At 38.4% G+C, this 15,106-nt stretch overlaps 2 protein-coding genes across 2 annotated transcripts; both read left to right on the top strand.

Moving 5' to 3' along the window:
- The first annotated feature begins 2,141 nt into the window (after nt 1-2,141).
- On the top strand, nt 2,142-4,919 carry LOC121420699 (lengsin-like). The gene is made up of 2 exons (XM_041615359.1): nt 2,142-2,264; nt 3,060-4,919. The coding sequence occupies exon 2, from the start codon at nt 3,086-3,088 to the stop codon at nt 4,430-4,432; it is 1,347 nt and encodes a 448-aa protein (XP_041471293.1). The 5' UTR covers nt 2,142-2,264; nt 3,060-3,085; the 3' UTR covers nt 4,433-4,919.
- Nucleotides 4,920-10,224: 5,305 nt separating this feature from the next.
- LOC121420691 (lengsin-like) lies at nt 10,225-11,996 on the top strand. The gene has a single exon (XM_041615352.1). The coding sequence runs from the start codon at nt 10,245-10,247 to the stop codon at nt 11,589-11,591; it is 1,347 nt and encodes a 448-aa protein (XP_041471286.1). The 5' UTR covers nt 10,225-10,244; the 3' UTR covers nt 11,592-11,996.
- The last annotated feature ends 3,110 nt before the right edge of the window (nt 11,997-15,106 follow it).

Here is a 15,106-nt window from a genome sequence, read left to right as displayed (position 1 = left end):
GCGCCAAACCCAAGCTGATTTATTAATTTCATTATTTTTAGATTCCGATCTGAAAACTGGTCAACAACGTTTTTAAAAAATAATAATACTAAAGAAAGAACAAGCTATGTCTTAAACGGGAAATTCTACCAAGATGATTTTTTTTTTAATCATAAGGAGTGTATGCAGGGTATCTCCCTAAATAAATGATGCGAGTGCGAACCTAAAATCTTTTTATTATATTTTGATATGAAAAATGAATATTTTTTAGCACGTTTTAAATAAGAAGAAGCAATGCGAGCACGAAGCACGAGCTGACATTGTTGATTGTACTGACCCGAAAGGCATTTTTTAAGCGCTGTTAAATATACGGGGACTTATTAAGCTCACTAATAATACGAGCGCGAAGCAAACGATTTTTTTTCGGGGGGGGGGGGTATAGGCCAAAAACGTAACTTTAGTAGTATTATGAGGAGAATGAGTATCGAAAGCAAAGCGCGAAAAGGGGACATTTAAAACAGTGTTGCAATTACCAGGAGAGGATATTTATCTTACTAGTCAAACAATGCGAGCGTTTAGCGCGAGCTGAAAATTTTCCATATTCAGCACTTTTCTGTAATCATGACCAGGAGGAAGGTCCATAGGCGGGGGTTACCTTGTTTCAATGGAACCTCGCCTTTTGTCAACAGCAAATAAGAAAAAGAAAGAAAGAAATAAAGAAAGAAAGGAAGGAAAGAAGGAAGGAAGAAAGAAAGAAAGAGAGAAAGAAAGAAAGTTCACTCTTCACGTTCGCAATACTGACATCAGACATATATATTATCCTTTGTGTTTAAAATATAGAAAAAAAAAATAATCAGCCCGCGATTCGCGCTCGCATATACACTTAAGTTAGATCTTGTTTAAAAAAAGTACATAAAGTGCTGAGAATGTCTTATTATTAGGTCTGAGTCGCCAAAGATTTCACCTCCCGCTTCGCGCAGGTATACCGAGGTACGTTCTTTATTTAAAAAAAAATATGCTAAAACGATCCGGTTTTAAGGTAGGAATGTCAAACATTTCACCCTGCGCTTCGCGCTTGCATAAAATGTTAGATACCATTCCTGATCAAGCCATGAATTACAAACAGAGCTTAAAATCAAGTTTTATGTCAGAATATGAATAGGAATCTCAGCTCGATCTTCGGGCTCGCATATAGATACCCATAAGGATTTTGGTATCATTTATAAATTGAATTTAGAGAAATTATCAATTTCAGATTAATTGAAATACTTAATATGACTACAATAACGTTTATATATAATCACTGATGCAATGATATGCACATTACAGATATGATTGCCTTGTAGTATTTTCTTTCCTTTGGAAGGTTTCGTGTGTTTATTTTTTCGCTTTGGTTTTGCTTTCAGGTGGCATTTTGATCTGGCTGGCAAATAAAAGATCGACTACAACTGAATCTTGGAGTCTTGACTAATCATTCCTGTCCTACCCACGACAATACTTTACCCAAGTTGTAGGTGCCGATGGAGGAAAATGTGCATGAAAATTAGTTCGACACTCTTATTGGGAAAAACTGAATCCGAAACTACAAAAGGTCCACTCTTTAATAATTTAGAACCCCCTCGTAAGAAACCCAGACTACGGGCCAGGGAGTCGTATCTTGATAAACAAAATAATGAAAATTCGAATTTTAAGATGTAGACTTTGAACCCGTGAGCTCTCGGCCGTAGAAAAGGAGAGAGCACCTTTCGCAATACACTGCCCTGTTATTTTCCCATAATAATATTGATATAGAGTAAAGTACGAAGTCGACATTTCACGGGAGGTGTCTCATGATAAAAATTACAACAATTTCCAGTGTGCACCTGACTCCCTTTTTTGTATTACAATGCGATGGGGAAAGGAGGGTATCTTCACTGACTCAGACAGCCGATGTACACGCCTAAAGTGAAAAAAGGTTTCACAATTGACACAATTTGCAGAGGGGAGTCTACATACTTTTCATTCCTATAATGAAAATGAAATATATGAGGCGTTATGACCATATGAAATCTGCTGATCATTGTTTGTTTTAGAGCCCATTTATGTACCAGCATGCCCCCCCCCCCCCTCTTGAGTATACAAAGGACATTCGCCCTTTGTACCCCCATAACACCGCCTCTCAATTCAACTCTCATAACCTCAGTGGGCAACAGGAGTTAACCTGCCTAAGACAGCGACAGTCAAGTTATTGGCATCGGATTGTTTTCAACTCTTGAAGCAGCTAGCCATAATCGTTCGTTTTCAAGGTGAGTATTCATAATTACGAAGTTTTCAAGAATCCTTTGGTACATGATTTGCTATTTGACGGGGGGGAAGGGGAGGGGTGGGGTGATTGATAATGTTCGTATATGAATAAGGTCTTTAAAAAAGGGCCCTATAAGCAATAAATTGCAATGATCTTTTCGTACCGTACACAAGTGTCATGTCATGTTTCCCCACCCCAAACACTGTATCATATACTTCATTTTCGTGATAACGTGGATGTAGGCCCTCTATTCCAACGCAGCATGTACAGAATGCTGCCCAAAAGTGCAATCCCCCCTCCCCCGATATTTGGTAATTTTTGACACCCATTTGAATGTGAAACGGGTCCCTTAGCATAAAAGTTACTATTATGATAACTTTGCCATCCAATGGTAACTACCATGGTAACGATACTCAACAGCCAATCAAAATCAAGGATTCCATGCAAGTTACCATTGCATGGCAAAGTAACAATAATGGTAAATTTTATGAAAATTAAATGTCCCTTGTCGTGAAAACTACCACTTGTACGTGTAGACGAAAATGGTGTCCAAGTTGTAACGACAGTGGATGGATGGATGGATGGATGGATGGATGGATGGATAGATAGATAGATAAACAGATAGATAGATAGATAAGGGATAGATAGATTAGATAGATAAATAGAGGCAATAAATGGAGAAATTAATCTATGAAAAATGAATGAATTGAATAAATATGTAAAAAAACAAGAGAAATAAACAAATGAAAATTATAAAAATAGAATATAAACAATTTTTAATTTAATTTCTATCCAGAATCTCCGTCTTTTAAAGACAAAACCATGGAACTTATCAAGAAGCGTCTTGAGGAGAATGGCATCACTTCGGTGCGTTTTGAGCAATCCGATATGTACGGGATCCCACACTGCAGAGCTATTCCAACCAGGCATTTTGAGAAGATGGCAACTAGAGGAATAAACATCTCTATGGGTTACATGGCTTATGATCCCAGGGGGCATGTCTTCCCGAATAGTGGATATGGCGAGGAAATTCACTACTCTGATTGTCTTGCCTTTCCAGATCTGGATACCTTTCAGATATTGCCTTGGTGTACGAAGACAGCAAGGGTCTTGATCGAAGGTGTCCATGAAGGGGAGAAGGTACCTGTCTATCCAAGGGTTGTAGCCAGGAAGCAGTTAGAAAGGTTGGAGAAACACGGGCTGTCGCTTTGGTCGGCTCACGAACACGAGTTCTTTGTAGTCAAAGAAGGCACCATGGAATCTTTACACGGATATACAAATTCCACAGCAGTCATTCCTATGGCAGCTTACGAACCATTCTTCCAGCAGATACTTAATGACCTGCCTCCGGCTGGTGTCGATATTGAGTGCTACGGGGTTGAAGCTGCTATGGGACAACTGGAAATCACCTACCGCCCGGAGTTCGGGATCAAGGCTGCAGACACTGCTCACACCTACAAGATTGGTATCAAAGAAATTGCTCAGAAGCAAGGATTGGTGGCATCATTTATGACAAAGCCTTTTCCTGGAAGATCTAGCTGTTCGGCTCACTACTGTCATTCCCTCTGGGACGTAGCTGGGAAGGTGCCAATGCTGTACGATGCTGGAAGCCCGACTGGTTTATCAGAGATTGGCCAACACTGGGTGGCAGGACTCATGGCTCACGCCAGAGCAATAGCTGTGTTGATGGCACCAACGACCAATTGCCTCAAGAGATTCAAACGCTATTCATTCGCACCCTGGAACGCCACATGGGGTCCGGATAACAGAACCTGCGCCTTTCGCGTTAAAACGAATGGTGGGAGTGGCACATACATCGAAAACCGGCTGGGAGCAAGTGGTTGTAGTCCTTACATTAGCATGGCTGCAACAATTGCTGCTGGATTAGATGGAGTCATCACTAAACTTCCACTTCCAGAAGGGATCGACGGACCAGGGGATGCATACAAGGATAAATATATTCCACCTGGGACACAGAAACTCCCAGACAACATGGAAGAAGCAATTGAAGCCTTGCTGGCCGATGCTGCGATAACAGATGCCCTTGGACCAGAATTCATCAAGTGTTTTGTTGCTTCTAAAAGGCACGATATGAAACTTGAAAGGGAGGCAATATCGAAGGGAACTGTTGAGGAATGGGAAAGGGATTATTTCTTTCACATCATGTAAGAGAAAAGGGATTGGTACGCCTGTCATGCCCGTTGATTCAAGTCTTAATAGTCTTTGAAACCATACTTTACTTTACCTCTGGGAGCCAATAAAATTTGACCATTGATTTGTGTTAGGACCTGAAAAATGTTGTCAAGTGTTCTATGGCCGGGATCGAGTTGCCCGAGGGCACCCTTTAAAATGTTACTTTGTTGGAATAAATTTACCATCAACTAATCCATTGAAAGAGGTAATCTAAGACGTCTGGGGATGTACAATACAACACAACTAGATAGAATATTACTTCTCAAGAAAAAAAAAAGCTATAAGAACAATTTTTCAAACACACTTTAGATCACATACTGATATCTTATTTTTTTTTTAAATAACATTCTTAAACTAATCTTAAATTAATCTTAAAGCAATATATCTTTTCGGTGCCGGGTAAATATGGCAGAGGTAAAAATGGCAGAGGTAAAAATGGCAGAGGTAAAAATGGCAGAGGTGAAAATGGCAGAAGTAAAAATGGCAGAGGTAATAATGGCAGAGGTAAAAATGGCAGAGGTAAAAAATGGCAGAGGTAATAATGGCAGAGGTAATAAAGGCAGAGGTAAAAATGGCAGAGGTAAAAATGGCAGAGGTGAAAATGGCAGAAGTAAAAATGGCAGAGGTAATAATGGCAGAGGTAAAAATGGCAGAGGTAAAAAATGGCAGAGGTAATAATGGCAGAGGTAATAAAGGCAGAGGTAAAAATGGCAGAGGTAAAAACGGCAGAGATAAAAAGAGCAGAGGCATAAATGACGAGAGGTAAAAATGGAAGATGTGATAATGGCAGAGGTAAAAATGGCCAAGGTACACTATTAGAAGAAACAGTAGATTCTACAGAAGAAAAATTAAAAAAACAGGTTTTACAGAAAAAAAACGAATAATTTTGTAGATTATAATAACAGGATAATTTTCCACAATTTTTCTACAATTTTACAGAACAGATATGTTTTTTTATGTGGAAAACAGTTTTATTATGATTAATTTGTAAGGGTACATGCACAAAATACCAATTTTCTGTAATTTTACACAAATGCATGCATGTAGGATTACACAGTGCAGTATAATTACACGTGTTCTCCAGACTCTGTTGCATTAATTTTTCATTTTTAAGTATAAATATTCTAATAGTGTAAAAAATGACGGAGTTGAAAATGGCAAAGGTAAAGATGGCATAGGCAAAAATGAAAGAGGTATGGGGTGCTGGTTTGTTAAAAAGCCGAGAAAAAAAAAAGTTTTCACTCTAAAATCAAAGGGGATTTGGTTAAGGGGGAAAATGACACAAAAATTGTTTCAACTAAGTAAAGTTCTTTTGGGTCAGAAAAAGAATTACAACAAAAATAATAATAATCAGATAATAAACAATGTTTTTTCTTCTGTTTGAAAACTAACAGAGATTTGTATCAAATCCCTACATTTTAGCATACCAACATAATTACCAAGAGGGTGCTGCTTATGGTGTACAAAATACCCAACAGCACTTCCGCTTCCAAGGGTTATGACCATCAAGCCGTTTATATCACATTGGATGCAGTGGTAAAGAAGGTTCAGTGTCTTCTTTTATGCAAAGAATCTGAACCAGACGGCCCCCTCGATTGACCCCACATTGGTTTACCAGTCAAAACAAGATTATTATTGATTTTCATAATCAGTTACATATTTAGGGCCAAGCCTGGAAAAGCATGCTTATTGTCATTCAAATATTAAAAAAAAATAGTACAGACGACGGACGACATTACAAATAAGGACATAATATTTAACCACAATCATTCGTGACAATTTCAACGTCTAAGCTTTTCCCGCTATGTTCTCTATGTTTTTTCCCACCCCCTAGCCCTCTTGATCTCTCCACCTCTCTTCCCAAAAGGAAAAACCAGTTAGACCAATATTTTTTTTACTGGTTTCCAGTATAATTTTACTTGTTTCCAGTATATTTTTACTAGGCCAGTTGATTTTTAACTGGACCAGTAAAAATCAATTGGAGACCAGTTCCAACAATTGCATTCCAGTTGAAGCAATTAGTAATACCAGTTAAATTGTTTTTCATTAAACAGGTATTACTGGTCCAAGAAATGGTTTCCAGTATATGTTTACTGGACCAATTGATTTTTAACTGGACCAGTAAAAATGAACTTGAGACCAATTCAAACAATTGCATTTAGGTTCGAATTTGCGGAGATATGATAAAACAAAATTAAAATGTTTTATAAAGGATGTCCTTTTTGCCCCAACACTTCGTGTTTAGAGTCCGATTTGCGCGAGGTGTAGAAGATGGGGTCGTACTAAACCAAATAAGGTAAAGCCGACATACGAAGGACCCGTCACAATAAAACATTCCTGTGCTTGTTTAGGGGTTCATTTCAAGGAATATTTGCCAAGAGTATCGTTTTGTTACCAATACTTGTTAAGGGTAGGGTTTCACACGCCTATACTTGTTAAGGGGTGCATTATCAGAATATGAAAATTACGTGTTTAGGGTGCTTTTCGAGATCCCAGGGTCGCGCATGGTATCCACTCGTGAATGGAAGTGCCCCCCCCCCCCCCGGGACACAAGTATGTTACATGTTCGGTCATTTTCATTTCACTATCAAAAACAACTCCTAAATCCTTAATGGTTGAAGATAATGGAATATCTATGTCTTAAAAGAAAAAGAAAGGTCGAGGAACCGATTAAGGTGTGTAGGAGATGCAGCAACAAAGAACTCTTTTTTACAAGAATTCAATTTCAATTTATTATCAACAAGCATGAAATGCGAAAATAAGGGCAGGCTGCATCTCGTGGCTTGGTAGGATCTAAAGTGAACATCTGAATGTCATCGGCATAAACATGTACTGAATTGAGGGCCGACTCAAATTCCCTTATTTTGGGGCAAAACAATTATATGCACACCTCAGTGAACTGCAAATGAGACAGTCGATGATGTCCCCCACTCACTATTCCTTTTGTTTTTTATTGTTTGAATTATACAATATTTTATTTTTTTACAGATAATTTACGACAATAATGACCAACTTGCTTGAGCCATATAAAATATATTAAACAATGCTGCACTCTTAAAACAAATCAGTCAAATTGACTAGACCAGTAGTCAGCTGGGAGCAACTGATATGGCGATCACTGATATTCACATTTCTGACATATATTCTAGTGAGAAATAACTCTGTTCTAGTAAAATATGACTAGAAAATAGTCAAATATGACTAGAATAACAGTTGCACCCAGCTGACCCTATTAACTTCTCATTTTTGACTGATTTGTTTTAAGAGTGTAATTCCACATGTTCAGGGAGGAATAATCGTTGTTTCACTTGACATTTAGGAGAAAATTAGAATATTTCATATAAAAAATACTAAAGAAATAGTGAGTGGATGATGTCATCAGTTCCCTTATTTCCATACTGACCGGGATATGCATATAGATGTTTTGTGAAATTAAGAGAAACTTTAAAACGTCGTAACTTTCTTAGTTTACATCCGATTTATATGAAATTTTCAGTGTTATGCTTGTTTGATTTTTCTCTTTTTATTCACATCAAAGTTTTGTTGGGGTGGATTTGTCCTTTAAGATGTAGACTTTGAACTTGTGAGCTCTTGACCCTAGAAAAGGATAGAACACCTTCCGCAACACACTACCCTGTTATTTGCCCATAATAACATTGATACAGAGCAAAGTACGAAGTCGACATTTCATGGGAGATGTTTCATGATGAAAATTACAATAAATTCCAGTGTACACATGACTTCCTTTTTTTATTACAATGCGATGGGAAAAGGGGGTTAATCTTCACTGACAGCCGATGTACGTGCCTGAAGTGAAAAAGGTTGACAATTGACAATAAGAGTCTACATACTTTTTATTCCTATCATAAAGATAAAATATATCTTAGATCATTTTTACCAGCATGCCCCCCCCCTCTTGAATATACATGTACAAAGGACTATTCGCCCTTTGTACCCCAATGACACCGCCTCTGAATTCAACTCTTTTAACCTAAGGGGGCAATGTGTTATTCTCTAATAGGAGGTGATATGCCTAAAACAGTCAAGTTATAAGCATTGATCAGGTGGATTTGAACCAGCTAGCCATCATCGTTCGTTTTCAAGGTGAGTATTCATAATTACAAAGTTTTCAAGAATCCTTTGATACAGGGAGTGCTAATCGAGGGAGGGGGGGGGGGGTTGGGATGCTCGTAGTATATACTAGTATAAATAAGGACTAAAAAAACCTCAGGTAGTTATATTACGTGGAATGCTCATATCAACAATACATGCAAAACTGTGTCAAGAAATATTGGAGTCATCAATAAGCTTAAAAACGTTCTTCTAGCACAGGCGCTTTCCATTGTGCATTAATTCTACCATATCTTGATTATGGAATTCTGGCATGGGGTAATGCCTCTCAAACGAGACTAAATAAAGTCTTGCTACTTCAGGAAAAAGTACTGAGAATAATATGCAATATGTCCTTTAGAGCTCATACGGATGAATTGTTTCGTCAGAAACGTATCCTTAAAGTCAATGACCTGCATACAGGTCATTGACCGATTTAAAGTACTCATCAAAAAATTTCTTCTGAATTCTTATTGATTCAATCAAATATTTGTGAACTTCATACTTATCCACGGTCAATATTTAATTTTGTATATAGTGTATATACATTTGTGTTGCAGTGTTTATATCTATATAATTTTATAGAATTTTGCTGATTATTTTACTCTATTTGTATCATATTACCCTTGTATATAGTTTTGATAAGGGGTCTACATTTTACAATTAGGCCCCTCCACTTTTTTTTCATTTCATTGCTACGTTTCAATCCTGCATATGTTATGCATTTTTTTTTATTGTAAACATGATTTATTACGAAATGTACTTTAATGATTGTTGAATATGAATATATTAATAGATAAATAAATATTGTTTTGACCTTTTCATGCTATAGTTATACTTTCTCAAAATACTTTATTTTCATGATAGGGTGAATATACTATTCCAATGCAAGCAGCATGGACGAAGGCTGCTAAAAGGTATATACCCCCCTCCCCGACTTTTTGGTAATGATCTTGACACCCATTTGGATATACCATTGCATAAAAGTTACTATTATTTTAGTTCTGTCATCCAATGGTAACTGCCTTGGTAACCATACTCAACATCTAATCAAAATCAAGGATTTCATGCAAGTTACCGTTGCAAGGCAAAGTCATCAAAATGGTAACTTTTATGAATATGGTATCTGGTCGTGAAAACTACCACTTGTACGTGTAGACGAACATTGTGCCCAATTTGTAACGACAGTGGATGAATGGATAGGTAGATAGTTATTAGATAGATAGATAATAATATAGGCAATTTATATTGCGCACATATCCACCTTGTTAGGTGCTCGAGGCGCTCCTATATATTATTACCCGGATAAGCTAACCGTTCATATATAGCGCACACAGCTTTTTAAGGAATTACTTCCTACCGGTACCCATTTACCTCACCTGGGTTGAGTGCAGCACACTGTGGATCAGTTTCTTGCTGAAGGAAATTACACCATGGCTGGGATTCGAACCCACGACCCTCTGTTTTAAAGTCCGAAGACTAATCCACTGGGCCACAACGCTCCATATAGATGAATATGGAGGAATGGATGAATTAATCTTATATGAAAGAAATACATGAATAAATCTATAAAAATGTAAAAAAAAATAATTGAAATGTAAAAATTTAACAAAAAAATAAAGAATAATATCTCCGATTTGATTTTTATCCAGAATCTCCGTCTTTAAAAGACAAAACCATGGAACTTATCAAGAAGCGTCTTGAGGAGAATGGCATCACTTCGGTGCGTTTTGAGCAATCCGATATGTACGGGATCCCACACTGCAGAGCTATTCCAACAAGGCATTTTGAGAAGATGGCAACTAGAGGAATAAACATCTCTATGGGTTACATGGCTTATGATCCAAGGGGGCGTATCGCCCCGAATAGTGGGTATGGCGAGGAAATTCACTACTCTGATTGTCTGGCTTTTCCAGATCTGGATACCTTTCAGATATTGCCTTGGTGTACGAAGACAGCAAGGGTCTTGATCGAAGGTGTCCATGAAGGGGAGAAGGTACCTGTCTATCCAAGGGTTGTAGCCAGGAAGCAGTTAGAAAGGTTGGAGAAACACGGGCTGTCGCTTTGGTCGGCTCACGAACACGAGTTCTTTGTAGTCAAAGAAGGCACCATGGAATCTTTACACGGATATACAAATTCCACAGCAGTCATTCCAATGGCAGCTTACGAACCATTCTTCCAGCAGATACTCAATGACCTGCCTCCGGCTGGTGTCGATATTGAGTGCTACGGGGTTGAAGCTGATATGGGACAACTGGAAATCACCTACCGCCCGGAGTTCGGGATCAAGGCTGCAGACACTGCTCACACCTACAAGATTGGTATCAAAGAAATTGCTCAGAAGCAAGGATTGGTGGCATCATTTATGACGAAGCCTTTTCCGGAAAGATCTAGCTGTTCGGCTCACTACTGTCATTCCCTCTGGGACGTAGCTGGGAAGGTGCCAATGCTTTACGATGCTGGAAGCCCGACTGGATTATCGGAGGTTGGCCAACACTGGGTGGCAGGACTCATGGCTCACGCCAGAGCAATAGCTGTGTTGATGGCACCAACGACCAATTGCCTCAAGAGATTCAAACGCTATTCAGTCGCACCCTGGAACGCCACATGGGGTCCGGATAACAGAACCTGCGCCTTTCGCGTTAAAACGAATGGTGGGAGTGGCACATACATCGAAAACCGGCTGGGAGCAAGTGGTTGTAGTCCTTACATTAGCATGGCTGCAACAATTGCTGCTGGATTAGATGGAGTCATCAATAAACTTCCACTTCCAGAAGGGATCGACGGACCAGGTGATGCATACAAGGATGAACATATTCCACCCGGGACACAGAAACTCCCAGACAACATGGAAGAAGCAATTGAAGCCTTGCTGGCCGATGCTGCGATAACAGATGCCCTTGGACCAGAATTCATCAAGTGTTTTGTTGCTTCTAAAAGGCACGATATGAAACTTGAAAAGGAAGCAATATCAAAGGGAACTGTTGAGGAATGGGAAAGGGATTATTTCTTTCACATCATGTAAGAGAAAAGGGATTGGTACGCCTGTCATGCCCGTTGATTCAAGTTTTAATAGTCTTTGACACCATACTTTACTTTACCTCTGGGAGCCAATAAAATTTGACCATTGATTTGTGTTAGGACCTGAAAAATGTTGTCAAGTGTTCCTTAGTCGGGATCGAGTTGTTCCCAGGGCACCATCGAAATGCCCCTTGGTGGAAATTAATTTACCACCAACTTATCCATTGAAAGAGGTAATTTAAGAAGTCTAAGTATTACTACCCCCCCCCCAAAAAAAAGGGGGGGGGGAGGTGGAAACGGGCTAGGTGGTAGGAAAGGGGTAGACGACGCCCCTCCAAAAGCGCAACGCCGGTATGATTCAACTGAAAAACATTATAGCATTAACGTTTCGTCATATCTTGACCACTAATGCCCTTATCAAACATTGTTTGGTGCCGCCTTGTCTAATATTTGTATCCTCTACATTAATCACTAAAAAACAGTCCTAATTGAGTCCCTTTTCACGTTACTATATTAGAATTTCGGCTCGCGGTTCGCGCTCGCATTGTTTAGTTGGATACTTACCTCTTTTTTATGATTATACAATCTCCTCAGAATCTTCAGGTCTAAGGACATAAAATATCAAAGAATTTGAGCTCGCGCTTCGCGCTCACATGCCTTATCTTGTTTATAACAATGAAAACTAACATATGCTTCAAACTTCAGTCTTTAGTTAGGACTACCCCCCGAAAAACCTCCCCAAAAAATCAGATTACAGCGGCCAAGCGAGAATAATGTTGATGAAAATATTTTTCGGCCCCCCTATTGGCCAATCCGCTCCTGGAAGGTCTATTCCACTCCAGAAAAAATGTCGCTTTGAATAGAGAAACTGAAACTAACATATACTCTCTTCGTTCTACTGCTGCTCCTTCCTATGTAATTCCAAAGTCCAGAAAACAGGTCGGTTTCAACTCCTTTCAATCTCCCCCCTCCCCCCCTAGTCTAGATTCTAGACGTCGGTGTACTTGTTATTTCTCTCCATTTGCTTTATTCTCCATCCCCTGCGCGCCTTCCCCAGTGATCGCGCTATCCCTCTTTCACGGTAGGAAATCGTGCGGCTGTTTTCATTTCGGGCGTAGAGGTCGAAGATTGTGTTATGGTGTCAAGCGCGTAAAACATTCCCCATAGACTTGTGTGTTAAAATGGCACTTTTGAAAATTAATAAAAAAATAAATGTGAAATTAGAGGGTGGAGTGTTTACTACCATTGGATAGGATATATATCTGGCATTCCATATCTGACCAGGAAAGGGTAGCGTAGCCAGCTCATTTTAAAAATAAATTGCCATTTATGAAGATAACTATGAATGGATCAAATTCATCGACTCAAACAGTAAAATAGCCCTAATTAGTCCGCCAGTCAAAAAAAAATAGTTCCAAGCCACTTTTTTATCTTCCCATTTTGGACGAAGGAAGTTCAGTAGTTACCATGTCTAGATTCAGTGTTAGATTTTGAATCATATTCATACAGTTTTGTCAATCAGCAACATCATATTGAAAACAATTCGAATGGGTTGGGTCGAACGGATATCTTGAGCCCTCCTGATGTAATTAGGCTCATGGCACCTTATTGATCAACAACTTAACTGAAAAGTAGAACAGTCCTGGAAAAGGACTACCCCCCCCCCGTCTTTGGAACAAGCTTCCTCCATCTCTTCGAAACCTCTTTTCTCTTAACCTCTTCAAAAACATCTCTAAACACACTTATATAACCATATAAACCTTAACTTGCAATCAACAGCGCTTTGTATCCTCTGGAAAAAGCGCTATATAAATCCAATTATCATTATTATTATCATAACGCTGAAAATTTCATCACAATTTAAAATAAGAGGGTTCGTGTTGTGAGTACCCTTTCCATGGCTTGGAACCATTTCCCACCTGACACAGTGAACAGCACATGATTCACTCGAGGTGTTCAAGGGGAAGTTCACCCTGAAAAAAACTTTCTTGTAAAAATAGCAGAAAAATAGTAAAAAATATTGGTGAAGGTTTGAGGAAAATCCGTTAAAGAGTAAGAAAGTTATTAGAGTTCAAAGTTTTGGATTTGTGACGTCATAAACGAGCAGCTGTCCCATGTTATATGTAATATAAAATGCATTAATTTCAAATTTTGTATGGTTCCTGATGACTTAATTTTGTTTTCTTTTCATGATCGGGTGTGAAACGATTTGTTTATTGATATACAAAAGTTACAATGAAAACCATTTTCAATTTTCTGAGAAAATGACATTTCATTGATTTTTTACCATTCGCTATGTATGAATGCTGCTCACATATGACGTCACAAATCAAATAATTGAAATTCTAATAACTTTTTAATTATTTGATGAATTTTTCTCAAGCCTTCGGCAATATTTTTCATTAATTTTTCTGTTATTTTTACAATAAACTTTTTGTCAGGGTGAACTTCCCCTTTAAAGTCGAAGATCGAAAAAAGCCCACCTACGATGCGATATAGCTATCAAAGCGCACATTCATACCAAGTGATCCAGCAGTGTACATCCAGATCCAGACATTTTAAAATTTTGCTTATTTTGGGGCAAAACAATGATATGCAAAATGTTGTATTCAGAATTTAGTAGCTACCTTTCTGTAATAATCTTCACCACCTCTATTGTGTTTGTGCACATGCCTAGCATGATCATTTCTGAACTTGGTTAGAGATTCCAATCCTACAGGCCAGGGGCGGAAATCTCTCCCAAAAGGTAGGGGGACAGGGGTCTGGAAAATTTGACAAGCAAAAAAAAAAGGTCATCTCGTCCGAAAACGCACGTTTTATTCACATTTTGAGTGATATATTTCTCAGTATCACCAAAGACCAAAAATAGTAGGGGGACATTTGATATTGTGTCCCCCCTACTATTCTGAGTAGGGGGGACACGTCCCCCCTGGGATTTCCGCCCATGCTGTAGGCTGTGCACGCTTGATTTGATATCCAGATATGATCTGGGAGTCTGCCATTAAACTTATTTGCAACTAGACCTATTTTCTCTGCCTTACTTTCAGTTACTGTACATATATATTAGTTCAAGAATCCACAATACAACACACAACTCAGTGAAATGCGAATGAGACAGTCGATGATGCCCCCAACTCACTATTTCTTTTTTTTTTTATTATTGTTTACATTATACAATATTTTACAGATTTGACAATAAGGACCATCTTGCTTGAAACATACAGTATTTAACAATGCTAATTCCACATGTTCAGGGAGGAATTAATCGTTGTTTCACTTGACATTTAAGGAGAAAATGAGAATATTTCATATAACAAAATACATAAGAAAGAGTGAGTGGATGATGTCATCGGTTCCCTCATTTCCACACTGACTGGAATGTGCATAACTGTTTTGTGAAATTAAGCGAAACTTTAAAATGTCGTAACTTTCTTATTTTACATTCGATTTATGTGAAAGTTTCAGTGTTATGCTTGCTTGATTTTTTTCTTTTTATTCACATCAAATTTTTGTTGGGGT

The sequence above is a fragment of the Lytechinus variegatus genome, chromosome 8 (genome assembly GCF_018143015.1).
Source record: "Lytechinus variegatus isolate NC3 chromosome 8, Lvar_3.0, whole genome shotgun sequence".
NCBI classification, from domain to species: Eukaryota; Metazoa; Echinodermata; class Echinoidea; order Temnopleuroida; family Toxopneustidae; genus Lytechinus; species Lytechinus variegatus.
Note: the sequence above shows the minus strand (reverse complement) of the source record. Positions and strands in the feature narration are given on the sequence as shown.